The 26,490-nt window shown below is 60.9% G+C and overlaps 1 protein-coding gene across 7 annotated transcripts in view; it reads left to right on the top strand.

The window, feature by feature from the left end:
* EXD3 (exonuclease 3'-5' domain containing 3) overlaps positions 1-26,490 on the top strand; it is a 75,802-nt gene that overhangs the window by 22,024 nt on the left and 27,288 nt on the right. For 4 of the 7 annotated variants that reach the window (XM_068552696.1, XM_068552701.1, XM_068552702.1 and 1 more), the window contains exons 3-13: positions 1,512-1,576; positions 4,899-5,072; positions 5,424-5,591; positions 10,506-10,559; positions 11,626-11,765; positions 17,648-17,745; positions 23,429-23,502; positions 23,608-23,646; positions 25,201-25,367; positions 25,770-25,893; positions 26,176-26,386. In XM_068552696.1, the coding sequence (XP_068408797.1) occupies positions 1,512-1,576; positions 4,899-5,072; positions 5,424-5,591; positions 10,506-10,559; positions 11,626-11,765; positions 17,648-17,745; positions 23,429-23,502; positions 23,608-23,646; positions 25,201-25,367; positions 25,770-25,893; positions 26,176-26,386 (1,314 nt within the window). The remainder of the gene's footprint in view (positions 1-1,511; positions 1,577-4,898; positions 5,073-5,423; positions 5,592-10,505; positions 10,560-11,625; positions 11,766-17,647; positions 17,746-23,428; positions 23,503-23,607; positions 23,647-25,200; positions 25,368-25,769; positions 25,894-26,175; positions 26,387-26,490) is intronic. The other 3 variants (XM_068552697.1, XM_068552700.1, XM_068552699.1) reach the window with 3 other exon arrangements.

The raw sequence follows: 26,490 nt of genomic DNA on the forward strand, positions 1-26,490 counted from the left end.
GATCCCCCAGATTTGGCCGGGAGAGTCTGTTAGTGGCCTCCCCTGCCCCAGTGTGTGCACTGATGATCAGGTCCTGACTCTGACCCCTGACCCCGACCCACACCATGTGAGGGCATGGCTGGGGTCCTGACCCCTGACCCTGACCCCCACCATGTGCGAGGTGTGGCCGAGGTCCTGGCTAAGTGCCAGGGGCTTCTCCCACCTCCTGGGCTGGGGTCGGGGGCACGCCAGGAGCCCAGACCCCCCTTGGCTGCTTTCCTTCCCGTCCTCCCTGGGCTCTGGGCCTTGGCGCCTGCCGGTTCTGAACAAAAGCACCAGAAGGCTAAGACTCCACGCTCCCAATGCAGGGGGCCCAGGTTCGATCCCTGGTCAGGGAACTAGATCCCGCATGCATGCCGCAACTAAGACCGGCGCAGCCAGGTAAATAAATACATACATACATACATACAGTGTGGTCATTCAGTTTAAAAAAAAAAAAGAACCAGAAGGTTTGTCTGTAATTTCTCAGCGGGGCTGGAAAGGTTACAGCGCCCGGGCCTTCGAAGCAGAACTCGCAAGGCAAGGAGGGGCTGGGCCTCAAGGCTCGGGGCTGCCAGGGAGCGGGAGTGGGGGTGGGGGAGTGGGTTAGGCCGGGGAGGTGCCGCTGAAGCTGGCAGGGCTGCAGTGAGGCGCTGGGGAGGCGGGAGCCCCGCCTGGAGTGCAGGGAGCATGAGGCCCAGGGGCGGGCCCGCAGCCAGGGGGCGCTGGTGGCCATGGGCACCTCGGAGCTGGGTCCCCGGTCCCCTGGCCTCAGAAGCAGCTTTCTTTCCCAAGCCAAGAGCTGGCAGCAGCGACCTTTCCAGGCCAGCCAGCTCTCCTTGGCACTGACCTTGGATCTGGCTTGAGGGCGCCGACCCTTTTCCAGCAGGAGGGTGACCCCTACCTCCCCTGTCCCGGCCAGCACTGGGCTGAGTGGCACCTGTGTCATGGCTCCACGCCCCGTTCTGCAGCAGGGACAGCGGCTTCAGGGAGCAGCGGCCATAGGGGTGGGGGAGCTTTGGGGAGCGGCCAGCCTGCGTGGGGCTCACCCGGGGCCGGGACAGGGCGGAGGGGAGACGGGGGCGACAGAGGCCAGAACCACTTCGGGGCCTCGGCAGGGGCCAGAGGCCAGACATGGTGGGCAGTGGACGGGTGTGTGGGCGGCGTACCCTGCTGGGCGGGCCTTGCCCGTGGGGGGCCAGGTCAGTACTGCCGACTTAGCCCCGGCGGCCGACGCCCCTTCCCCGCTCACACGGCCACTCTGAACCCACCGCGGCTTAAATCTGAGGCCAGGCTCCCTGAGCTGTCGGGGAAAGCCCACCCCGGTGGGCACTGCGGGAAGCAGCCCTGCTGGGTGGCCGGGCCACAGTCCTGAGGAAGGGGCAGAGAGGGCACAAGGGGCCGTGGGCACTGGGCGGCGCCTGCGGGAGCCTCCAGGCCTTGGCCCCCGCCTGCCTCTCAGCCCCTCCTCGGCCCTTGTCTTGTCCCCTCAGGCCGGGACCCGCTCCTGTTCCTGCAGACCCTGCAGACGCTGTGGTCCACTCAGGAGCTGGGACAGGTGAGCACTCGGGGTGTGGGCACCTGGCCGCCAGCCTCGGCAGGCTGCCGTGTCCGAATGTTCTGGGGAATGCCTGGGATTGGAGCCGTGGGACGAGGGCTGCTGGACGCTCAGAGCAGGCAGGGAGGGCCTGTGCCCACCATCAGCTTCCGGGCAGCGCGGGGCACCTGCCAGGCCTCGCCTGCCGCCCCCTCTCCCAGAGGGGCAGCAGGACAGCCCGTCTGGACAGCGGGGGGGGATGCGTGTGGTCCGGCGGGAGGAGCTCTGGCGGGGAGGCTGCCAGGGTCTTCCACGGCCACTTGGGGGTCCTGCAGTGGCAGCCACCACTGCCCAGACCGTGTCCCGCCGTGGCCTGTGCCAGGAGGGCAACTCTGCCTCGTGGCCCCCGGAGGTGGTGCAGTTACTGGCCCTCGGCCGCTCCTTCCCTGCACTTTGCTCCCTTGAGGCAGCGAAAGGGCGAGGGAGGCTGCCCTGGCTCCTGGGGAGGACGGGCCGCGGGGAGCACGCGCGGCTGGAGGGAGAGGGCCCCATCCTCTCGTGCCAGCCTGGCCTCCAGCTGCCCGCCGAGGGTGGGCGGAGCGCCCAGACCTGGGGCAGGCTGGTCGGGCGGGCGTCCGGAGCAGGTAAGCTCCAGGCTTGCACAGCGCTTCGTGGTGGAGGAGGGCCGGCAGCCGGCCTTCTCTCTGGACGGGCCTGGGCTCCCCGCACGGCTGAGCTGCGGGGCCTTGGGCAGTTAGCGGCCCGTCCACGGCCTGCGCTTAGGCCTGCGAGCGGCCATCTCTAGCCGTCAGCTGGAGAATCCAGAGTTTTTGCAAAAGCCAGACGTTTTTTGATTTTCCAGTTTCGTGCCCTGTGGCTTGAGGGTGAGACTCAGGAAACAGGGCTGTGGTGCTGCTCAGCCTTCCTGTTGGGAGCGGGCTCGTTGCGAGGTTGTATTCTCTGCCCTGGTGTCACGGTGAGCCGGCTTGTGAGCTGGGCTGGAGAGGACCCTCCACCCCTGTTCACTGAAGACAGGAGCCAGCGGCCCGCAGAGCCTGAAGATGAGCCGGGCACTGCCCCGGGGGCAGCAGGGCACGGGTGGTGCGGGGAGAGGGGGGACCTGCAAATGAAGCCTGGGGGCGGTCTCCCTAACGGTTGTGCCTGGGCAGAGTGTCTGTCTCTGGATTTATTTCTCTGGGAAGCGTCCGCTTCCTCCACGTCACCACGGTTTCGGCCGGAGGTCCCTCCCGGTTCCTGACCCCCCGAGTCTCCCGGCAGCGCTGCCCCTCCCCCGGCCTTGTGCCTCTTTCCTGGGGCTGATCTCAGCCTTCAGGTAGCCGGACGCCCAAGTCATCGGTTTCCAGGAGTCTTGGTTTCCGATGCTGCATTTAACGCCGCACCTTCCCCCCGAGTTCTGTTCGTCACCGGTTTGATGTGTAGGAGTCCATCGTCCTTCTTGTTTTCTGATTTTCACTGTGTCTCCTTCGACTAACCTGTTGTTCATTTCCAAAGAAACACAGGGCTTGTGTCTTGATGTCGGTTAGCTGTTTGCTTCTGGCTGTGAAGGAGCCCGGTCCATCTGTTTTGATTTTTGCACAGGACAGGCTTGTTTTGTGGTTAGTTATGTAAATGCTCTGAGTTCCCTACTTGGCGAAAGCTCCCGCCTGGAGGGGACACACGTTTGCTCACCAGAGCTTGTCCTGGGTTCCTGTGATCAGCCGGCACCACGCTGCCCAGTGTCCAAGCTCGGACATGTGTGATAACCAAGGGCCCAGCAGCTGGAGATGCAGTGGCTCGAGCCCTGAGGACGAGGGTACAGATGAGCCAGGGTGTCCTGGGGGCCAAGGGAGCAGCGGAGGGACCCAGGGGGCGACCGCGTGAGAACAGCTGGAGCCCAGCAGAGCACGTGGAGCTTTCGGGGACTGGACAGGACAGGGAATCTGGAGATGGAGGGGAGGCCAGAGGGCGGGAGGGAGGGAGAGAGGAGGTCAGCCAGGGTCTCAGAGCCAGGGGTCCGGAGGATCGTCGACATGGACGCTGAGCCCACCCACGCCAAGGGCAGGGGTAGCACGGGGCCAGACGTAAACCCCTGGGGCCCAACCCTGGTGCGTGAGGTCCACCCCAGGGCTGCAGCTACCACTCAGGGCCACTTGCGTCTTATTCTTTACTTAGTTTTGATTATTCTTTTCTTTTATAATTTTAGACATATTTATATTCTATTTTCATTCCCAAACCGATATCTTATTATTCTTTTTTCTTAGCGCTTTAATCGCCCTGCTTGTGGTCATCACTCATGGTGACTTGTTCCTTGTGTGTCCTGTCGTTTTTCGTTGTGAGCTCACCTTAGTGCAGCTTTTTCCCTCTGGTGGCTGAGGGCCAGGTCCCCAGGGGCGTCCCCAGGACCAACCTCCTGAGCACACGTGGAAATAAATCCAAATCCAAAGGCCAGAGCTGGGTCCTTCTAGACCTTTCCTTTTCCCAAGCAAGGGGTGTGGTGCTGATGGAGACCCCACCCCCTCCTCGGGCAATGCTGGATGGTGGCCCCCAGGCTCTGTGGGAACCGCGGCCCCCTGCTGGTGCCCTTCAGACCCCTGAGAGGTGTGTGTGGCCTTCCCCATCCGTCCTGGAGGGTGACAGCTGTCCTCAGGGTCTGTTTGAGGCCATCTCAGGTGAGTTCCAACAGCCACAGCGAGGGCAGCCCCTTCCAGAGCCCCTTCCCCTTGGGTGCGAGGGCTTCGGCCCCCTGAGCTCACACCTGACGCCTGCAGCTCCACCCTGCGCCGGACCCCAGCGGGTCCTCGGTCAAGGGAGCTGCAGTGACCTGAACCACTGGAGCGGGCAGGGCGTGGCGGGCTGGCCGTGCACAGGGCCCCGCTGGTCACGCAGAGGACGCCCGGCTGCTCTAGAGACGGTGGTGAAATGCACGTTGTCCCCCTGGACGTGGGTGTTGGGGAGCCCACCTGTTCTTGTCTCTGTCTTTCGGCTTTTACGTGTCTCCCAGAGCTTCCCAGCACAGGAGGTAGAAAAGTAAACAAAAGGCATTTTTCAGTTGGGGTTTTTTCCTTTTTTCCATTTCCTGTTGCTTGCTGGGCCCTGCTGACCTGTCACCGTCTCTGAAGGGCCAGCGCCATGTCCCATGCGTGCCACGCGGGTGGTCAGGGCACAGAGGAGCTCCGCCCAGGGTCTGGCCTAGGGAGCAAGCCCCAGCCTTTGCAGGACCATTGGCCTGGACGGTCCCTGTGCCCGGCCTGGGTGCAGCGGACCAGGAAGGTGTGGGCGGCTCCGTGCGGGTGGGGGAGGCCGGCAGGAGGACCCGCCACAGCGAGGCCTTGTGTCTCCACAGCTCCGGGAGGAAGCCCAGAGGGGATTCGCCGCCCTGGAGGACCCGCTCGCCGCCCTCCTGGACATGCTGGACGGCAGCCGGGGCTGGCGGGGGAAGGGCCCCTCCCTGGAGGCCTGGGTCGCCCGCGAGCTGAAGCGCTGCTTGCAGGCACAGCCGTGCCTGGGGCCGGCCCGGGTGAGCCCTGCCCGCGGCCCACAGCCTGCCCCTTCCCAGCCCGTCCAGGCTTCGGCACGGGGTTCCCACGCGCACCTGGCCGGGCCCCTGCGGCCTGTGGAGGTCGCCCACAGTGGTCGGGGGCTCTCGGCCTCCCGAGGGCCACACGCCGGGCCGACCTCAGCTTCCTTGCCTGTGCCCCTGCCCGCCAGCCCCTGCCCACCAGCCCCTGCCCACCCACAGCGTCCACCCACTGGCTCTGAGCTGCAGGTGCTGGCCGCACCAGGCCTGCCCAAGCACCAACCCCCTGCCCGCGTCAGGCCCCGTGACTCCGGCTGCCGCCTCCACTGAAGCTGGGTGTGGGGCCTCCAGGGCAGCCCAGGGCTGAAGCAGCTGCAGGCCCGTGCGGTCAAGCTCCTCGCCGAGAGCCCCCCCGGCCTCGTGGAGCCGCTGGTCAGCATCTTCCAGCTGCAGGACGCAGACCGGAGCCCCCTGCTGGCTGACGTCCACCGGCTGCACCAGGAGGGCAAGTTCAAAGAAGTGAGTGAGACCCTCCCTGTGGCTCTGGGCCTCTCGTCCACGGGCCGAGCCTCCACGTGGGTCAGCGCGGTGGGCGGGAGCCAGGCTGGGGCTCGAGGCGCCTAGCCCAGAAGTGTCCCCTCCGCCCTCCAGCGTGGGGGGCCTTGCAGGGGGCCTCAGGTCTGGTGTGCAGGGTTTCGGGGACCAGCCGCCCTGGGGACCATGTCAGGTTCGTGCCTGGTGTGGAGGCCCTGGGAGCCCCTCACGCTGACCGACTGAGAAAGAGGCTGGGTACAGCCCCCCACACCCTGCCTGGTCTGCACCACGCGCTCAGGGCCCTTCCTCCCCAGGTGCCCGCCGGCCTCTCCCCCTCGGTCAGTGGCGTGGGGACGCCCAGCTCTGGCCCAGAAGCCCGCGTGGCTGTGGCCCAGCTTCCTTTGTTAACTCCCAGAATTGCTCTCGGGGGGCTGAGGAGTGCAGGTGCGGGAGAAGCTAGCCGCAGTCTCTGTGCCCTGGGCCCAGATCGGACCCGGGGCCCGCTTCTCTCTTCTCCCGCCCCTGCCCAGACTCCCCCCAAGGTCACTTGGTCCCGTGTTGGCCTGGCCTGGGGGTGGGGAGCCGAGGCCCCTTGGGGCCCAGCTGCCGCTCCATGAGGACAGACCCTCCCTGCGTGGGGGGCCCTGAAGCCACGACCACGCCAGGCCGGGGGACTGGCCACTGTGCTCTAGTCCTGGTCGGTAACAAAGCACCTGTCCGGGCATCTGTAGGCTGCCCTCGGCCTCCCGGACCTGTCGTGCAGCCCTGCCCCAGAGCTGGGGGCTGCGCTCTGGGTGGTGCCCACCCCTGCCTGTTCGCTGGGTCCCTCGGACTGGGTCGGGCCAGTGGTGGTGACCCTGTGAGGGTCTGCATCCCGAGGGCCCTGCTGGCTCCCACCCCGGGGACCGGCCCCGGCACACCTGTGGTTTTCAGAAGATCAGTTGTGGGGCATCGTGCTGGCTTGGGGCAGATTCTCAGCCGCGTCAGTCGGGAGTCCCCAGTGTGTGCGACGCGTGTGGGTTGGGGGCCGCCCGAGGGGGAGGGCGTTTTGCTCCCTTGTCGTGGGAAGGGCTGGGCCAGGAGGGCGAACGTGGGGCTTAGTGGCTGCAGGTCTCTGGGTGGGAATTTGGGGGCTTTTGGAAGCTCGGTGGGTTTGCTGAGTCTCCTTTGTGAGCAGCACTGGTTCTCATTTAAGCCCAGAGGGTTCTGAGACGAAGAGGGAGCTCTGAGGTCACGGCCCAGTGTCCCCGGGCCTGGCCGGGTTCACCGGGGGTGAACCGTCTGTGGGTGTGGTCGGGCGCGGCGGGGCCCACGCGTGAGCAGTGAGGAGGGGCTGTCAGTGCAGCTCTGAGCTGTGCTGCAGGCGCAGGGGGCCCGGGGCTCCTCGCGCCCCGAGATGCGAGATTCGCGATGACCTCGCAGGGCAGGGGAGGTGGGGCAGCCCCGGGCGCCCGGCTCAGAGGTGCCCTCCCCCTGGGTGATGAGTCCAGCGCCCAGGGACCAGAGGCTCGCTCCGGGCTCACCTCCCCCGCTGCCTCGTGGGGCCCAAGGATTGTGGCGCCAGGGTGCCAACAGGCGTGGGGCGCGGCCGGCACCCAGGCAGGGGCCCTCTTCCCGGCGAGGAGGCCCGTCGGGACAGAGGTGTGCGGCCCAGGCCCGGGTGGAGGACGTGCCGCGCGGCCACGGTGGCGGCGCAGGGACCGGGCGCCCGGCTGCTCGGGGCTCGGCCGGGGCTGAACGGGCGCCGAGGCAGAAGGCGGGCTGGTGTGTCGCGTCTCCTGTTACGCTCAGGCCTTTCAAAGAGCGTCTGGGCGGCCGAATGCGCCTCCCTCGCGCTCTGAGGCAAGACTTGCACACAAAGGGGGCTCTTGTCCCGCACAGGCCCCTCGTGCGAAGAAAGGCCATTGTCCCCGAGCGGGGCGGCCCGGCAGGCAGTACACGCTCCAGTGCCCACCGCCGCGCCGCCGAGGGGCCGCCTTCAGGCCTGTCCGCTCGGATTAGCGGGGACCCACGACTTAATGCGCTGCGATATTTCATGTCGAGGGCGGCGGCTGGCCCCGGCCGCGTCAATGCCTGCTTTTGTCTGCTGCATTATTTTATTTACATTTTTTAAACAGCTTATCAAGGTAAAAAGATAGCTTTGCTTTAAAAAAAAAAAAAAAGGCCCCTTGGCTCCAGGCCCGCGCTGAGCCGCCGAGGATGGAAGGCCCGTCGGCCGTCCCGGGGCCCGGCCGCCGGGTCTGGGCACCTGCCCGGCCCCCCTGCTGGCCGAGCGGGCAGTCGGGCGTCAGTGCAGGGCTCTTCCCGCTGTCACCGCCCCAGCCCCTCTGGTCTTCTTAGTTACTTTCCCCCAAAGCGGCAGCTCTGGGGTCCGTCTGGTCAGAGGTCCCTGCAGCCCCGCCCTGGACCGGCCGCAGCGCAGCCCTCTTCTCAGTGGCTGGCTCTCAGCCTCCTGGGCGGAGGTCAGGGAGGCCCGCGAGGTGCCAGGTGGGCCCGGCCCTAGGCAGTGTCCATCCGCAGGTCCCGGCCACTACCCTCCTCCCATTGGGCCTGCTCCCCGGCCTGGGTCTGGAGCCAGTTGCAGGGACCTGGGCCAGCAGGCGATCTTCCTGCACCCGCGGGGCCCCCCCACGTGGCCGCGAGGCCGGTGGTGAGTCGTGGGCAGCCTGGCCTGCTGGCCCCTCAGCAGAAGCTCAGACTGAGAAGTGACCAGAGTCCAGTTCTCAGCCGGGCCAGTAGATCCAAGGTGGAGTCCAGGCCGGGGGCTTCCTAGAGGAGGAGGTTCTGCTGCCAGGTAACCGTGGCCACCCCCGATGGAGTCAGGGCGCCCTCCCGTGGCCGGGTGGGGCCAGACGGTCCCCCTCCTCTTCTTCTGCACCCCCAGCCTCCAGGCCACGGAGCCCCCCAGGGCTGCAGGGGCAGGATGAGGACACTTCCCAGACTGTCCCTGGGGGTGTCCATGGCCTTCCAACCCTGGATGCTCTGGCCACACCCCTCAGTGTCCACGCAGGCTGCCTGGCCAAAAGAGGGCAGCCTGGGTGCACAGAGGCTCCAGCCTGGCCTGGATAGAGGCTGGCTGCCCTGGAGGAAGCAGGCAGAAGAGAAGGGGACCCAAACCCTCTGACAGCGTCGTCCTGTGACCAGGGCTGTCCACCCCTCACGGGGGGGGGAGGGGGCGCGGCGGGCGGCCTGTTGAGGAGCTGGATCCTCAGACGATGGAGGCCGACAGCCCAGCAGAGTGGTGAGAAGCAGGGGCTCACCTCGCTGCCCCCCCTCCCCTCTCCCAGGTCACTGCCCTGGGCCTGATCTGGAGGGTGGGAGGGTCCCAGGCCCCCAGTCGTCCCTCCCACGGCCTCTTCTCCAACCGTGGCATGGCCCGAGCAGGCCCAGGTCCAGATGTTGGCCCTTCAGGAGCCTGGAAGCCAGGCAAGGGTCCAGCAGATGCAGGACACTGGGGACGGGGTTCTGACCACCCCAGTTTCTGAATAAAGTGTGTGAGGCCGCCAGTGTGTGCACTCTGGCCTTCTTGCATGAGGGTCCAGATCTCCCTCAACTTCTCGGGGGTTTCCCGTCCAGAAGAGGTCAGAGCCATCCTGTGAGGCTGGAGTGGTGCCCAGGAAGGTCCCCACGTGGTGGCACCTGCACCCTGCCCACAGTGCTGGGCCCCTCCCCCAAGCCCTGCACCCTCTCCTCAACCCTGGCTCCTTCCCTGGCCCCGCCCCAGCCCCTCCCCCATTTCTGCTTTATCCCCCTCGCCCAAGCCCTGCACCCCCCTTCCCCTGGCCCTGGGCCCCCTGGGGCCTGGCCGAGGCTGAGCTCCTGGACACCGGCCAGGCCGCGGGGCGCCGGGTCAGCGCCGCGCAGGGAGAGGCCCCCAGCCCCGCGCCCCCGCCGCGCGGTCCAGGCCTCCACCGGAGCAGCCTTTCCCAGGCCGCTATTTTGGGCCTTCTGTGAGCTGCAGGGGGCGGGGCCGGGCTGCCCGGCTAGTTATTTTTGCTCATAATGGGAGCACGATGTATGGAAATTATTAATAGCAGAGCGGCCTGCGCTACGTGCGGGCGCCCAGGGCCGCACCGTTTCCTCTGCTGAGTCGGGGGCGGGGGGGGGGGGGTCACGCGCCCGGCGCAGGGCAGGCCGCTCAGCGTGCCCACTGCCCCATCTGAGGGGCTGCTTGGGAGGGTGGGGGGGTTCAGAGCCAGGAGCTCTGTGGCTCCTGGGGCAGCTCTCTGCGTGCCCCCAATGCACGACCACGCCGGTCCCGCTGCCATGGACCTGGAGCGAGCCTGCCCCGTCCGACGACTCCCAGTCACTGGGGCACGCGGTGTGGCTTGTGGAAAGGGTTCGGAGGCCTGAAGGAGCCCCCGCGTGTCAGAGCCGCCGCGGTCCCTCGGGCCTCCCGGGCGCACAGAGTCGCACCCGCCCTCGCTGTGGGCCCCGTGAATGGTGGGGAGGGGATACTCCCGGCAGGCGTGGGGAGAGCGGCGTGCGCCGTGTGCAGGCCCCGTGGCCAGGGGATGGGGGCTTCTGCCCCTCCCTCCGCGTCCTCCACCCTCTCATCGGCAAGCCAGGACCCAGGCCACCTGGCTCAGCACGCACTTTGCGGCCCCAACCAGGCCGCACCCCAGTCTGGAGGGCACAGGGCTCGTTCCACCCGCCCCACCGCGTGCGGGGCCTGGCTCAGCACAGGGGGCTTGTGGGCTGGAGCGCTGCCTGATTTCCGGCCGCTTGGCCCGGGGCCACATGGCTGGAACTGGACCGGCCCCGTGGCTGTGCCTGCAGCTACTGGGCGGTGGCGGTGACGGGGTGGGAGTGGGGGCTGCAGAAGGGTGGGAGCCCGCCACCTGTGGCACCGCCTGTCCCCCCAGGCCCAGTGTCATCCGGTCCCTCTGTGTTTCCCAGGCCATCGTGCTGGGGACAAAGCTGCGGCTGCAGGCAGATCTTGATGTTGAGAAGGTAAGGGTCGTTCTCATGCAAACTGCATGGCTTCCAGCTCGAGTAAGGTCCAGGCCTCCAGAAACATGGTGTAGGGAGGGTCCCTCCCACTGAGCCCTGAGCTTTGCTCCCCACACGGCGGGGCCAGGGCGCTGGAGGGCCGGGGTCACATGTGACTACCTGATCATGTGAGGAGGGTCCAGGAGTAGGGGAAGGGAGGGACCAGCAAGGGCCTGTGCGTGGTCAGCAGGCATTAGTGTAATGTGCTCAGAAAGTGGCCGATCACCAGGAGCCGACCAAGCGTTCCTTCTCTGCTCTGGGGTGGCTGGAAGGGTTCTCAGGAATGGGGGTTCCCATAAGGACCGCCCACCTGGAGCCCTGGTTTGGCAGATGGGCCTCCGTCCAATCTGGGCTCCAGACAGCCTGACCTATGCGACCACATGCGGGAGGGAAAGGCAGGTGAGGAGGAGTCTTCTGCAGGGGCCACTGGGAGGGGGCTTTGTCGAGACCTGGTTCTTTCAAGGGGAATGGCCAGTATGTCCCAGTGCCCAACACCACGGCCAGGGGCTCCCTTGGGGCCTCCCTGAGGGCTCAGGCAGCTTGGGGGTCTTGTAAGCTTGCGCCAGGCCACGTGCTGGTGCCATCTTGCCCATGACGGGCATTTCTGGGCCAGCAGGGCCATGGCCGGTAGTTGGTCTCCATCCTGCCCACCCCACACCGCTCGGTGAAGACAAGCGGACGATGGGGCCCCTCCAGGAACCCCCTTGTCTCTTGGAGCCTCTCATCCTTCCCGATGGAGATGGGGTGACCACAGAGCCCCCCAGCGACGGGGCCCAGGGAGCAGCGGGGCCTGTGTGTATGTGCAGGGGCCCGAGCATGGGGCGCAGGCTGTGAGCCGGGCGTGGGGCTTCGCGAGGTCCTCAGACACTCGGTTGGGCCCCCAAGCTCCCCGGGGGAGGCAAGTCGCATGGACCAGCCTCCAGGTCCCTTGGTTCTGATGCTCTGGCCACTGCCTGCACTGGGTTGGAAGTGAGTCTGGCGTCTTGGGTGCGGTGGACCTGCGGCCTGAAGGTGTGTTTCCCCGCAGATGTGCATTCCCCTGCTCCTCCAGGACAAGGCAGACCTTGTGGAGCGCTACGTGGATGGCTTTCCCGACCTCCAGCGGAGGCTGCTGGCCCTCATGGACTCCTGGTGCCAGCCCGGCTTTGACATCAGAGTCGTCGCCAGGTGAGCCCCATGGGGGCCCAGGGTGGGGTGGGGGCAGGGACTTGGCAGGGGCAGCAGGCACGTGGGAAAGTCACCCCACACCCCACACCGCCTCGCCAGGTGAGCCCCGGCCCGGTCGGCAAGGGGCCTGCTTCGGGAGCCAAGGGGCTGGGCTGGCATCCACCGGGTGAGAGAGTTTAATGCTCTGAGATGAACACAAATAATTCTCCACGGGGACTCCTTCCTTACGCAGTCCTGGAAGTCATATCTCTTATCCATTCACTGGTTCCTTCGTTTCTGCCTTCATGTAATAAATCTTTGCGGAGCGCCTGCTGTGAACCCTATCCCAGCCGTTACAGAGAAGAGGCAGCATGCCAACAGGGAGCCCACGTGTGTGCGTGTGCGTGTGGCACCAGGGCGTCCCCTGAGCATGGGCATCTGGAAGGAGAAGGGCTTCCTCCCACCTCCCTGGGGTGGCTGAGGGGGAGTGCGCTGGGACTGCCAAGGCTCCTTGGGCACCTGTCCGCCTGTCCCTCAGCAGGCAGCGGGGCTGGGTGCTCTGTCCATGCGCCCTGCAGCCCGGACCATCTCACTTGAGAGTCAGGCCTTGGGCTCTGGCGGCAGGCCTCCCTGGACCCTCCCTCCCCTGGAGCTGGGTGTTTCCTCGTCCCTAAAATGGGACTAACTCTGTCTCAAAGGGCTGTTGTGACTTCACACCCTATGAAGTGGACAAAGCAGCAGGCCAGGCACACGTTGTGTTGCTGCCATTGCTTTTATTATGTATTAAAAAGGAGAGAGAAATGTAGGTGGAGCAAACAAGAGTGTGTACGGACGGGGAAGTGGGGAGACACACGGGTGGAGAGTGGGAGGGTCCCGTGAGTTAGATTTAACTGTGGATATTTAATGATTTTTTAAATAATATTTAATGATTTTTTTAAATGTCCTCGTGCTATGCTCTGAAAGGGCTCAGAAGCAATGACATCCCCTAGCAGTGAGCACGCCTAGCAACCAGATCTTGGTTTCTAGATACCATTCTCCACTAAAAGGAACAAAGGCTCCTTGGGGAGTAGACTGAGAATGAAAACAATAATAGAGCGTAAAAGCATTGGTAACAGAGCATAAGACCTTGGATTTCTAAAAATACATGAGTCTGTGGGGCTTCCCTGGTGGCGCAGTGGTTAAGAATCCACCTGCCAATGCAGGGGACACGGGTTCGAGCCCTGGTCCGGGAAGATCCCACGTGCCGCGGAGCACCACGACTACTGAGCCTGCGCTCTAGAGCCCGCGAGCCACAACTACTGAGCCCGCGTGCCACAACTACTGAAGTCGCACACCTAGAGCCTGCGCTCCGCAGCAAGAGAAGCCACCCCAGTGAGAAGCCCGCACACCACAACAAAGAGTAGCCCCCGCTCCCGGCAACTGGAGAAAGCCCGTGAGCAGTAACGAAGACCCAACACAGCGAAAAATAAATAAATTAAATAAATAAATTTTTTAAAAAAAGAAAGAAAACCAACAACCTGATTTTAAAAATGGACCAAAGATCCAGATACCTCACCAGAGAAGATACACAGATGACAAATAAGCACATGAAAAGATGCTCTACATCATACGTCCTCGGGGAAATGCAAATTAAAACAATGAGATATCATGACGCCCCTATTGGAATGGACAGAATCCAGAACACTGACATCGCCAAATGCTGGCAAGGATGTAAAGCAACAAGAACTCTCATCACTGCTGGTGGGAATGCAAAATGGTGCAGCCACTTCGAAGGACCGTTCAGCGCTTTCTTACAAAACTAAACACATTCTTGCCATATGACCAAGCCATCGCTCTCCTTGGTATTTACCCAAAGACGTTGAAAACCTCTGTCCACACAAAAACCTGCACTTGAGTGTTTATAGCAACTCTGTTTATAGTTGCCAAAACTTGGAAGGAACCAAGATGTCCTCCAGTAGTTGGATGGATAAATAAACTGTGGTCCATCCAGACAATGGAATATTATTCAGAGCTAGAAAGACATGAGCCATCAAGCCATGAAAAGACAGGGAGGAAACTTAGATGCAAATTACAAAGTGAGAGAAACCAATCTGAAAAGGCTACTGCTGTGAGATTCCAGCTACGTGACATTCTGGAAAAGGCCAAGCTATAGAGACAATAAAAGGATCAGGGATCATGGAGAGGGAGGAACAAATAGGAGAGCACTGAGGATTCTTAGGGCAGTGAAACTACTCTGTATTTCACTGTAATCGTGGGTACCTAGGCGCTTGTCAAAACGCATAGAATGTACGACACCAAGAGTGAGCCCAAGGCAAACCATGGACTGTGGGTGAGGATGACGTGTCCAGGTGGGTTGATCACTGTGACAAGTGGACCATCTGGTGGGGATGCTGGCAGTGTGTGTGGTGTGTCCCCACACGGGGAACCTCCGTGCTCTGCTCAGCTTTGCTGTGAACCTAAAACTGCCCTAAAAAAAGTGAAATCTGTTTTTTCAAAAGTTAATACACCATGATCTAGTGGGATTTATTTAAGGGACGCGAGGTTGGTAAAACATTTAAAAATCCATCGTCATTCACCCTGTCAACAGATTGGATAACAAAACTATGTAAGCATCTCAATGTATATAAAAATTTAAAAATTCAAACCTTATTTATGATAAAAACTCCCAGCAAACTACAAATATAAGGAAACTTCCTTCATCTGTTAAAGGATAGTACTGAAAATAAAAAGAAAACTACAGCAAGCATCATTTTTCTCTACGTTTTCTTAAAGTATGATTACTATATAATGAACTCTGTGTTCGGAGTGTGTAATTCTGTAACTTTTGATGTATGTATGTGTCCACGAAACCATCACCACAATCCAGGTACTGAGCACATCCCCCCGCCATCCCCTGAGGACCGCTGATCTGCTTTGTGTTACTGTAGATTCCTTTTCATTTTCTAGTACATTATGTAAGTGGAGTTATGTCGTATGGCTTCTGTCCCCCAGCACAATTATTCTGAGATTCATCCACATTATTTCATTTCTTCGTGCTGAGTGGTGTTGCCGTGTGTAGCTGCACCATGCTTTGCTTATCCATTCACTCATCGATGGATATTTGGGTGTTTCCAGGTTTTGTCTGTTACACACACCACTGCTGTGAACATTCGTGCCCAAGGCTTTGCGTGGACGTGTGCCTTCATTTCTCTTGGGTGAACACCCTGGAGTGTGGTGCCTGGGTCATGTGATGCGTGTGGATTAATTTTTTGAGAAACCGTCAAACTGTTTTCCAGGGCGGCTGCACGTTTCCCATTCCCTCCAGCAGCAGGCGAGAATCGCCAGCCCCGCATCCTCGCTGGCCCGCGGCCTGGTCAGCCTGCAATGTCCGCGGTTCTAATGGGCGTGGAGTGCTATCTTCTTCTGCTTTTCATTTGCAGTCCCTAATGGCTAAGGATGTAAAGTGTATTTTCATTTGCTGATTTGCCATCTGTGTGTCTTCTCTGGTGAATTAGCTGCTCCATCTTTTACACTTCTTTTTTTCTTGTAATATTTTATTTATTTATTTAATTGGGTTGCACTGGTCTTATTTGTGGCAGGCGGGCTCCTTAGTTGTGGCATGCAGACTCTTAGTAGTTGCGGCATGCGTGTGGGATCTAGATCCCTGACCAGGGATCGAACCCAGGCCCCCTGCATTGGGAGCTCACAGTTTAACCACTGCACCACCAGGGAAGTCCCTACACATTTTTTAATTAGGTTGACTGTCTCATTACTGAGTTTTGAGAGATTTAGAAATATAATCTGGGTTAAAGGCCCTTATCAGACATGTTATTTGCAGACGTTTCACCCTCTGGTGCATCTTCTCATTCTTTTAATGATCTTTCAAAGAACAAAAGTTCTTAATTTGTTGAAGTCCAGTTTATAAAATAAAAAAAATTTTGCGGGCTTCCCTGGTGGCGCAGTGGTTGAGAATCTGCCTGCCAATGCAGGGGACACGGGTTCGAGCCCTGGTCTGGGAAGATCCCACATGCCGCGGAGCAACTGGGCCCGTGAGCCACAACTACTGAGCCTGCGCGTCTGGAGCCTGTGCTCCGCGACAAGAGAGGCCGCGGCAGTGAGAGGCCCGCGCACCGCGATGAAGAGTGGCCCCCGCTCGCCGCAACTGGAGAAAGCCCTCGCGCGGAAACGAAGACCCAACCATAAATAAATAAATAAATAATTTAAAAAAAAAAAAAAAAAGAGTGCTTTTAAAAAAAAAAAAAAAAAAATTTTTGCATCATGCTCTTAGTATCATAGCTAAGAAATCTTTGCCGAACTCAAGGGCACAAACATTTTCTCCTGTTTACTTCTAGAAGTTTTATAACTTTAGGTTTTACATTTCCATCTATGGCCCATTTTTGGATAATTTTCATATGGGGTGCTAGGTGTGGATTGAAGTTCTTTTTTTTTTTCTTAACAGCTGATGTCTAATTGTTCTAGCAGCATTTGTTGTAAAAGAAAGACTGTCCTTTCCCACAGAGTTGCCTTTGTGCCTCTGTCAGGTGTCCATATATGTGTGGGTCTCTCTGTCCTCTTCTGCTGCTCTGTTTGTGACACATGTTTTGACTACCATAGCCTTATGGTGAGTCCTGAGTCAGACAGGGTTAGCCCTCCAATGCTGTTCTTCTGTGTCAAAGTTGTTTTTATTTTTCTGGACGCTTTGCATTTGCATATGAATTTTAGAATCAGTTTGTCAATTTCTATCCCCCAAAAAAGCCCCCTGAGCAGGGGAACACAGCCAGGGGGCTCTGAGACCTCTGGCCAGCCTATCTGGAGCTTAGAGGAAGCTGAAAAGCACTTAAAAACAAACACGAAAGCTGTAATTGAGGCCTGTAGAGAGTTTCTGTGTCTGAAATAAACGCCAGAGCTATACAGAGGGCGCCTTTGGAATACAGAACAGACTTGTCAGTTAAAAACGTGATGGCAGAATGAAAGTCTTAATAAAAGGTTTGGAAGATAAACTTGAAGATATCTTCCCAACGTCATACAAAATAAATTAACAAAGAAGGAAAAGCAGAGAGGAAGGTTTTTTTTTAAAAAATGGCAGATGCTGTCAAGAAGACCCAACATCCAAATAATGAGAATTCCAGAAAGAAAGAAGGGAAAGCATGGAGGAATTCACTCCAGACCCAGTCCTGGGTGGATGGAGAGAGACCCACACTGAGGACCAGGACCCTAAACCCTCAGAAAGAACAGGAATCAGACCGGTTCCAGGAGCAGTGCTGGCGCAGGCTTCAGCCCAGCCAGACCCGGTCCCGTGTGAGGCCTAGGGCACCATCTCCAGGTCCACGCCTCGCCCCTGGGAGGCGCCTGCAGAGCCGCTTTGCCCTGGCCTAGGGGCAGGAGAGGTGCAGGGCCACCGGGACGGCGATGGACAGGGGCCTGGGAGCAGCCAGCGGCGGGGAGAGGGGCACAGGGTGCCGTGGGCTCTGTCCGCAGGACAGGAGGCTAAGGAGGCAATCAGACCAGCAAGGATTAACCCGCAGAGAAGAGGAGGCTGTGGCTTAGCCACCAGTCATACTTGCTCTGTCGTAATATCGTAAAAGCAGCTTGTGCCCAATTAACTGGAACCGTGGATGCTGTTGTCGGGGGAGAGGCGCCTTCTGTGGTGAGACATCGTACAAAACACCTGAAACTGAATCATCGAGAGGCCGCAATACAAGGCGGTTCTTGGAAACGTGGGGCAGGTGTAGACCACCTCAGAATTGTCGTGCGGGTGACCGGCGGCAGGAGGGGCGTGCTGACGTGCTGCCTTTCTCTGAGCCTTGCAGGAAGACTTGGCTTGTGAACTGTGCACGCGTATGACATTGATGAAAGTTAGAATCTTGAGATGCGTTAACCAAGAGAAAGCGGTGCTGGGCACGAGCCGTGTCTCTCTCCTGCAGAAGGTACCCGCAGACGACCTTGAGGCTGGAGAGGCTGAGCCCCAGAGCGCTGGGTCGGCAGGTCCTGCGGCTGCTGGAGCAGCACGGCCTGGACCCTGGTGAGTGGGGCCCCCACGCCCTGCGCTGGGGCGGGTGCCGGGCTGGTGCCGCCGGGGGTTCAGGCGGACCAGGGTCTACCGACCCCCAGCTCCCTTCCCGTCTCCTCCCTGCTTCCCCTCAGCATCTGCCCACCTGGGGTGCCCCTGGGAGTCTGGGCCCCGTGGGTGGGGACCACCGAGGCCGCGCCTACACCGTGCTCCCTGCCCCCTCCCCCTCGGCGATCGCGGGCACCCTCTCAGAGGAGCAGTCTTACAGTGTTTTATAGCGTCACGTTATGAGATTGTGGAAATTCTTCTCACTTCCTGGTCTGTGCGAGTGTTGGTCAGGAACGGATGTGGAATTTTATCAAATACCCTTTTTGCACCTGTTGGGATGATGCTGAGCTTTTCCCCCTTTGGTCTGTTCGTGGCGTGGATTAGGTTGATCGACTATATAACATTAAACGAATCCTGGATCCCTGCCATGGCCCCGTCTCTGCCGGGTTGTGTTGCCACTTACGTGGACTGCTAGGTCTCGTTTGCCAACTGAAGCTGGATTCAGACTTCGCCTTCCTGAAATGTCTGTTTCTGGCTTTGTGTACGAGGTTAAGCTGGCTTCTGAACACGCAGTGGATGACGACCTGTCCTTTCTTTTCACTGAGGGTGTTTGTCTAAGATTGGAATTCTTTCTTTCTGAGAAGTTCAGGGGAAATGGCCTGTGAACCTGGATTGCTTTTCATTGTGGAAACATGACTATTGATTCGTCAGCTGTGGGTTTTTTTCAGGGAGTTTGTCTATTTCACTTACGGTTCAAAATGTACTGTCATAAGGTATTCCTAAGACCCCGTCTTTTTTATGGCTGAGTAATGTTCCATTTTACATTTACACCTCAGCTTCTTTGTCCACTCGTCTGTCGATGGACACTCAGGCTGTTTCCGTGTCTGGGCTGTTGTGGACGCTGCTGCAGTGAATGTAGGGGTGCAGGTATCTCTTTGAGGGAGTGATTTCATAGCCTTGGAACAAATACCCAGAAGTGGAATTGCTGGATCGTAGGGTAGTTCCATTTTTAATTTTTTGAGGAACCTCTACAGTGTTTTCCAGAGTGGCTACAGTGATTTACGTTCCCACCAACAATGTACTAAGGTTCCCTTTTCTCCACACCCTCGCCAGCATTTGTTATTTGTTGGTTTTTGGATGACGGCCATTCTGACAGGTGTGAGGTGATGTCTCATTGTGGTTTTGATTTGCATTTCCCTGATTAGTGATGTTGAGCATCTTTTCATGTGCCTGTTGGCCATCTGTGTGTCCTCCTTGGGAAAACATCTCTTCAGTTCCCCTGCCTATTTTTTAATTCAGATAATTTCGGGGGTTTTGCTACTAAGTTTTATGAGTTCTTTATATATTTGGATATTAACCCCTTATCTGTACATGGTTTGGAAACATTTTCTCCCACTCCGAAGGTTGCCCTTTCATTTTGTTGATTGTTCCCTTGCTGTGCAGAAGGTTTTGTTTGATGTAGCACATATGTTGATTTTTGCTTTCATTGCCCTGCTTTTGGTTTTTTTGTTCCTGTCTGTTGTATGCGCTGCTCAGCCCTCTAAACTGAATCTTAAGCCTTCTTTCTTCTTGAATATATTCCCCAAGTTTCAATATGTATTATTTTTATTATTGTCCAGCTCAAGACACTTTAAATTTCTATTATAATTTTTTTCTTTTACCCATGAACTAACTAGAAGTGTGTTTCGTTTCTTTTTTTTTTTTGGTTGTGCTGGCTCCTTAGTTGCTGCATATGGGCTCCTTAGTTGAGGCTCGAGAGCTCCTTAGTTGTGGCATGCAGACTCCTTAGTTGTGGCATGCAAACTCTTAGTTGCGGCGTGCATGTGGGATCTAGTTCCCTGACCAGGGATCGAACCCAGGCCCCCTGCGTTGGGAGTGAGGAGTCTTAACCACTGCACCACCAGGGAACTCCCTAGAAGTGTGTTTTTAATTCCCAAGCTATGACATTTTTGGTTATCTTTCTGGTGTGGTCTGTTAATCTCATTGTGATCAGGGACCATGCTTGGGTATGATGTCAGTCCTTTGATTGGGTTGAAATGTGTTGTTGGGAAGAGATCTAACTTCTCCCCTTTGAAAGCAATCTCTCTTTTTCTCTGGATACCTTTAGGCTCTTCTCTTTGTCTTCGGTGTTCTGCGGTTTCACTGTGAGGAGCCTAGTTATAGATTTCTTTTTATTTGTCTTGCTTGGGATTTATTGGGCTTTTGAATCTGTGGATCGGTGTCTTCAATCTGCTCTGGAATTTTTTCGGCCATTATCTCTTTCGGATATTGCCTCCTTCCCCTGTCTTCTCTCTGTTCTCTTCCTGGGACTCTGAATGTATATTGAGTCCCCGTATCTTCCATGTGTTTTACCTTTCTTACATACTTTTCATCCCTTTTCTTCCGTGTTGTCTAATCCTGGTAATTCTTCTGCTGTCCTTTTCACTTTACTAGTTCTCTCTTTATCTGTATCCAACGTACTATGAAATCCATCCACTATTTCTATTTCGATTGTTGTGTTTTCAGCCCTAGAATTTATAGTTTGGTTCTTTTTCAGATCCGCTGTTTCCCTTTGTATGGCTTCCCGTTGCCTGAAGACATTTCTGATTTTGTCTTTTCTGTCTCTGAGTACCGTGCTCTGGCTGTGTTATGGTCTGTATCTAAACTTCAGCACTGTCTCTGGTCCTCATCTGGTTTGTCTGCCTCACTTACTTGCAGGCTAACTTTGCACCTGCCAACCTTGAGAAATCATCTGATGAAGCTTTCTGCCTCCAGAAAGGAATTTATGTATTTATTTATTTTTGGCTGCATTGGGTCTTCGTTGCTGCGCGCAGGGCTTTCTCTAGTTGGCAGCGAGCGGGGGCTACTCTTCATTGCAGTGCGCGGGCTTCTTGCGGTGGCTTCTCTTGTTGTGGAGCACAGGCTCTAGGTGCGCGGGCTTCAGTAGTTGTGACGCGCAGGCTTCAGTAGTTGTGGCACACGGGTTCTAGAGCGCAGGCTCAGTAGCTGTGGCGCACGGGCTTAGTTGCTCCGTGGCATGTGGGATCTTCCCGGATCAGGGCTTGAACCCGTGTCCCCTGCATTGGCAGGTGGATTCTGAACCACTGCGCCACCAGGGAAGTCCCCACTGAGAGGTTTTGATTCAGCCCCTCTGGAGGCACCACGTGCGCGGAAGGGAGAAGCAGGAGGGGTGGGACCACCCAGGCCAGTGGCGCAGGTGCATCAGGGCCCTGGGAGCCAGGGCCACGGGCTGCGCTGGCAGTGTGGGGGGGGGGGTGGCACTCCACCCGAGGCACAGGAGCCCACCTCAGAGGCCTGGCTGGGCAGCAAGGAGCCAGCCCCCCTCAGGCTGCTGATTAAAACCCAGAGGGTGAGTTCTAGACCCAGGAGCTCCGAGGAAGGTCCCAGCGACACAGACCGCGGGGGGGTGCTGGGCTCTGAGGGGCCGGGAAGACTGGAGTGCAGTGCCACCGCCCTGCAGCTGGGGACCTGGCCCTGAGCTGAAGCCAAGGGACTGGGCCGGAGGGACCCCCAACCCAGGCACAGGGGCCTCCAGGCTCACCTGCACACCTGCCCTGGGCACCCAGTCAGGGAGCTCTGGGAGCGTTGCCCGGTGGGAACGTGAGGTGGGGACATCCAGGCCCTGGCTGCCAGGGCCTCCCGCTAGGCTGGTGGTGATCGGTTGAGGCAGGGCCCCGCCCACCCGGGACCAGGACCAGAGCCTCGAGGGCCGGGGAGGGAGGTGGGCAGGAGGCCCACAGAACCAGGCATGGTGGGCGGGCTGTGTGGGGGGCAGCCCACCATCCAGCAGCCTTGTCACACCTTTCTTTGACTTCAGGGGCCGCGTCATGGCCATGGTGGGCCAGGCCTGGCGCCAGAGCAGCCTTTGGCGGCCTCAGGCTGGCCTAAGCTGGGTGCCTACCAGGACAGGGCGTGCCCGCCTGGGGAGGGTCCGTCCCACCCCACAGGTCTCGGCCAGGCCCGAGGCTGGAGTAGGTGAGTGCCCGGAGCCCGCGGGGCAGGTGGGGCCTTCCCTGCTGATCCTGCGGAGGGCCAGGAGTGCGGACAGGAGGGCAGCGGCAGGTTCTTTCCGTGGGGGCCTCGGCCGGCAGCCCTGCTGGGGAGGTAGGTGCCACCCGGCCCCCTCCCGGGTGTATGCGCTGCCAGGCCCCTTCTGTAGCCCCCCAGCTGGCTCCGGGGGCCTGTCCCAGCCAGGAGGCCTCACGGTGGCAGGGCTGCCTCTTCTCAGTAGACCTGGCAGTTCCTAATTTCAGACAACACAGGCCAGCGTTTCCAGCGCCCTAAAAACTGCCCCCCCAGAGGGAGGGGCACCAACACCCCCCGTGGTCCTCGCTGGGCATCCGCCATTGCGGCGTGGGCCTCCACGTGGACTGACCCCATGCCCTCCTTGGGAGGACAGAGTCAGACACGATGCAGGGTGGGGCCCGCTCCCCCCTCAGCCCTGAGCTCCCCCAGCCCGCCCTCCCCAGGCCTGGGTCCCGGTGGAGCCCCCAGTGTCTGGGCGGAGTCAGCAGGGCACGTTGGGGTTGCGTGTCCAGCTTGCAGCCTCGGGCAGGCGGCTGGGCCTGACCCGCCTGCGCCTTTGCCTTTATGTTTGGGTTTGGATGAACCGTCAGTGCAGACTGCGGCCTGAATGCCTTCTGTCAATGCGATACTGTATCCACAGGCTTTTGACGAAGTATCTCGTCGGCAGAATGATGCATAGCATTGTAGAAATGTCAGGAAAGCTGGTTTCTGTCTGTCTCCATCCGAGTGAGACTTGCTTCTGCAGCAGCTTCAGCGCCTTTGTCTCTGTCCTGAGCGTCCCCTCCTGCCCTGAGTAACTCGTTCATCCGTCCCTGCCTCCCTGCTGCAGTCTCGTCCAGGCTCCCGAGCGGCCTGTGGGGCACGTCCATGGGTCTGGAGCCTTCTCGTCTCGCGTCCCTGCCTCGGCAGGAAGCGGGAGGGAAGGCTGAGGGGCGGCTGGCAGGCCCCGGCCTCTGGGCAGCCCTGACCTCTGTGTGCTCGGACGGCGTCCTGGTAGCAAGGGTGCTCCCTGTGCTGGCTGTGTGGTCCTGGCCGAGAGCATGGGGTCCTGGCCGGGCCCCCGCTGGGAGGTGCAGGTGGGCAGGCTCTGTGGTCAGCATCCCCCCGGACCGCTAGGCTGCAAGGACAGCTGGCCCCAGGGGGGAGGAGCAGCAGCCAAGTGGGTGGGCAGGGGGTGCCCTTCGCAGGCCCCCTTGGGCTCTGAACAGGACATGAAGGTGAGGCCAACAGGTAAGCATAGCTGGTGAACACATGAGCAAGACCGCCCCTTCCTCGGGAAATTCACGTCCTCGGGGGGCCAGGAAGCAAAGGCACCAGCTGCCTGGAGACAAGGCAGGAAGACCCTGAGAGGTGGGCGTCCGGGCGACCCAGAGGGAGGATGGTAGCCCAGCAGGTGCGGGCGGAGGGCGCACGGAGGGCTCCGGGGTGCTGCACGGGGGCGGGGCACCCTCCTTCAGGGCTGGGAGGGCCGCTCTGATGCGGGTGGAATGGAGGCCGCCCGTGGGGCAGGTGGGGGTCAGCGGGGAGGAGGAAGACAGGCAGAGCCGCATGAGCCCCCACCCCTGCCCCATCCCGTACTCACTCCGTCCCAGCCCTGCCCAGAGCCCGCCCTCTCTTTCAGCCCTGTGTCCCAACGTCGTCACCCAGCAGCGCCTGGCCGCCCTGCGGTATCTGTGCTACAAGCGGCTGGTAGAGGTGTGTGGACTGGGGCCCGGGGAGGAGAGGGGCTCCGAGCAAGGCCCACTGTTGTGCTCCTGGGGCTGCCGCTAGAAAGGCTTGTGCTGGTGTCCACTTTTGCAGAGAAGCGTACCTCGGGAGAGCTGGGCCGAGCATGTGCAGGTGAGTTCAGAGGGTCCCAGTGCGCGAGGACCCCCCCGCCGTGGGGCAGGGTCGGAGCGGCCGGGGGTCCAGGACACTCCTCCACCGCCTGTGAACAGAGCTCTCAGGCGCTGGATGAGGAGAGGCTCACCAAGAGGACATTCTAGACCATCCTCAGGCGCCCTGCTTGTCATGCCTCTGGGCCCCGAGGCCTGGTGAGCCTGAAGACCCGAGAAAGAGGCAGGCGCCCCTTGGGGTGATGTGGGGACGCGGAGGGCCGGACTGCGGCCCCATGAGGATAGTGGCGAGGACGGTGTCGTCCTGCAGCCTCTGTCCTCAGGCCAGAGCTGGAGCGGGGGTCATCGCAGGGGTAGAGCTGGTCCCCAGCCCCAGGTGAATCGGCCTGGGGGGAAGGTGGGCTCCTGGGGGTCCCGGGTGCCGTGCGCACAGGAGCTCTGCAGTGGTCAGTGGAATGGGGGGGGGGGTCCCCTCCCTCCTGAGTGCACGCGCAGGGCCTGGTGCCTGCGCGGCATCCAGTGGAGGGCAGTGCTGAGCCGCCCCCGGAGTGACCGGGCAGTGGGTGGTGAGTCACCGGAGAGGAACGCGGACCCCCAGGCAAGGACCGGAAGGCCGGTCCCTCCTGGGTGCCAAGGCCGAGCCGTCCGGAAGGGCAGCGGACATCCTGAAGAATGTGAGGGGCTTCCACGTATTGTCCACGTGGGAACCCGCGGCCTGCGGGAAACGGACGGCCTGAGGCTGCTGGGGACAGAGCCGTGTGGGGAGGTGGCCCCGCCTGCCGGCCAGAAGGGGCTCCCCAGGAGGGTGGGGCCCACAGCGACCCGTGACCTCGCGGACGCGGGCACCCCACCCCCATCGGGACCCCTGTGGGCCGCGTGGGCCTCTTGCTCCCGCACCGGGCCTTGCCTCCCCGAGGGCACAGTGGGTGCAGGGGTGTTCCGTGCCCTCACCCTCCCCGGCACAGCGGCCGCCCAGGGGCAGGGGTGAGGAAGTGCAGGAGAGATGCTGGTGGTGAGGGCCGGGGCAGGCCATGCGCAGGGAGGCAGTGCGGGTCCCAGGCCCGGGAGCAGGCCAGCGGGCAGAGCCGCGGTGCTGGGCGGGGGCTCGCGCGTGCGGAGAAAGGCCGAGGCGGAGTGGGTAGCGGGACGGGCCGTGGGCTCAGGGTGGCGACCCTTCACTCTGACACGTCCAGGCCCCTCAGCATCTTGGTTCAAGCAGCTCGGTCACCACGGAGCCTCAGGCATAGGAACTGCTGGTCTTCAGAGGGCAGCCGCCTCCTTACGCAGGGCTCAGGGCCGGGGCCGAGGGGGGAGGTCAGGGCGAGGTCTGAGTCGGGGTCAGGGCCGGGGCCGAGGGGGGAGGTCAGGGCGAGGTCTGAGTCGGGGTCAGGGCCCGGTCTGAGGGGGGAGGTCAGGGCAAGGTCTGAGTCGGGGTCAGGGCCGGGTCCGAGGAGGGGATGCAGGGCCAGTCTGAGGGGCAGATCTGGGTCTGGGGGCTGCCTGGATGGGCCCACCCCCTTGGGGCAGACCAGGCGAGCAGCCCGTATCCGTCCCCCAGGGCCTGGTGGGGCAGGACCAGGGGCTACAGGAGCAGCTGCTGCAGCTGCTGGCGTCTCACGACGACGCGGCCCTGGTCGCCCAGTGTGCCCTGGACCTCCTGCTGCCCGAGGAGCGACTCCCGGCCTCGGTGGCCGCAGAGCTCCGCCAACTCAGGATCCAGGAGAGGTGAGCGTCCCCAGGCTCGGAGGGCCCACAAGGAGGACGCCCTTGGGCCCCCGCCCTCGAAAGTGACCACGAGTCGTACGTGCTGGTGGTTTGGGAGTTAGAAGCGCGGGAGAGCCGAGCAGGGGCGCAGGCAGAATGCAGACACACAGCAGGAGGCAGGCGGGTCTGCCCCTTCGGTGCTAGCGAGACCCTGTGGCCAGATCCCTCATCCGGCCAGATACTCCCAGGGGCCTGAGGACCCAGCCGCCTGCAGTCTGCGAGGGCAGAGGCGTGGGGACCAGACCGCGTGGACCCCAGCCCACGCGCGGGCCCTGAGCCCTCCCCTGCCCCTGGGGCCAGGCCGGGCAGTGCTGTGGGGTGCCCTGGTGGGGGGGGCGGTGCTGCAGCTCTGCTCCTCTCCAGGACGGCCGAGGCCCCTCTGGAGGACGGGAAGGACGATTACTATCAGCTGCCCATCTCCAGGGAGCACCTCCACTTCCTGGCCTTGTGGGAGGACCTGGCCAGGCACCAGGAGGAGCTCCTGCAGGTGGGTGCCTGACTCCCGTGGGGCAGCCGGCTCCGGGGGCTGCTCACCAAGGCCTCCTGGGGCTCTGTCCACACCGGGCACCCTGGCTTAAGGACTCCGGGCCTGAGGCCTGAGCATCGGAGTGGCACTCGACCCCTTGTGTGTGGGCGCTCGCAGGGCCGGTCCAGCTCTCCCCACAGAGGCCACCTCCCCTGGACCTCAGCCCTCAGGCGGCCAGGCAGGTTGGCGTGTCCTCCTCCCTGTCTTTGGCTGTGCCGTTCACGCCGGCCCCTCTGTCTGCAGCCCGGCCGGGTGGTCGGCGTGGACCTGGAGTGGAGGCCCTCGTTCGGCGCCGGGGGCCGGCCCCGGGCGTTGCTCATGCAGGTGGCCGTGGAGGGCCGCGTGTTCCTGCTGGACCTGCCCCGGCTCTCAAGTCCGGCAGGAGGGCAGGCACCCCAGGCCTTCTCCCGGCTGGTGTCCCGGCTGCTCGCGGACCCCTCCATCACCAAGCTGGGTGAGCACAGCCCCCGGCCCCGCGCCACAGCCCTGCCTGCCCAGGGGAGGGTGTCAGGGTGAGGCCAGGGCCCCTTCCTTGGGTGCACATCACAGCGACGGCCC

The sequence above is a fragment of the Eschrichtius robustus genome, chromosome 10 (genome assembly GCF_028021215.1).
Source record: "Eschrichtius robustus isolate mEscRob2 chromosome 10, mEscRob2.pri, whole genome shotgun sequence".
In the NCBI taxonomy this organism is placed as follows: domain Eukaryota; kingdom Metazoa; phylum Chordata; class Mammalia; order Artiodactyla; family Eschrichtiidae; genus Eschrichtius; species Eschrichtius robustus.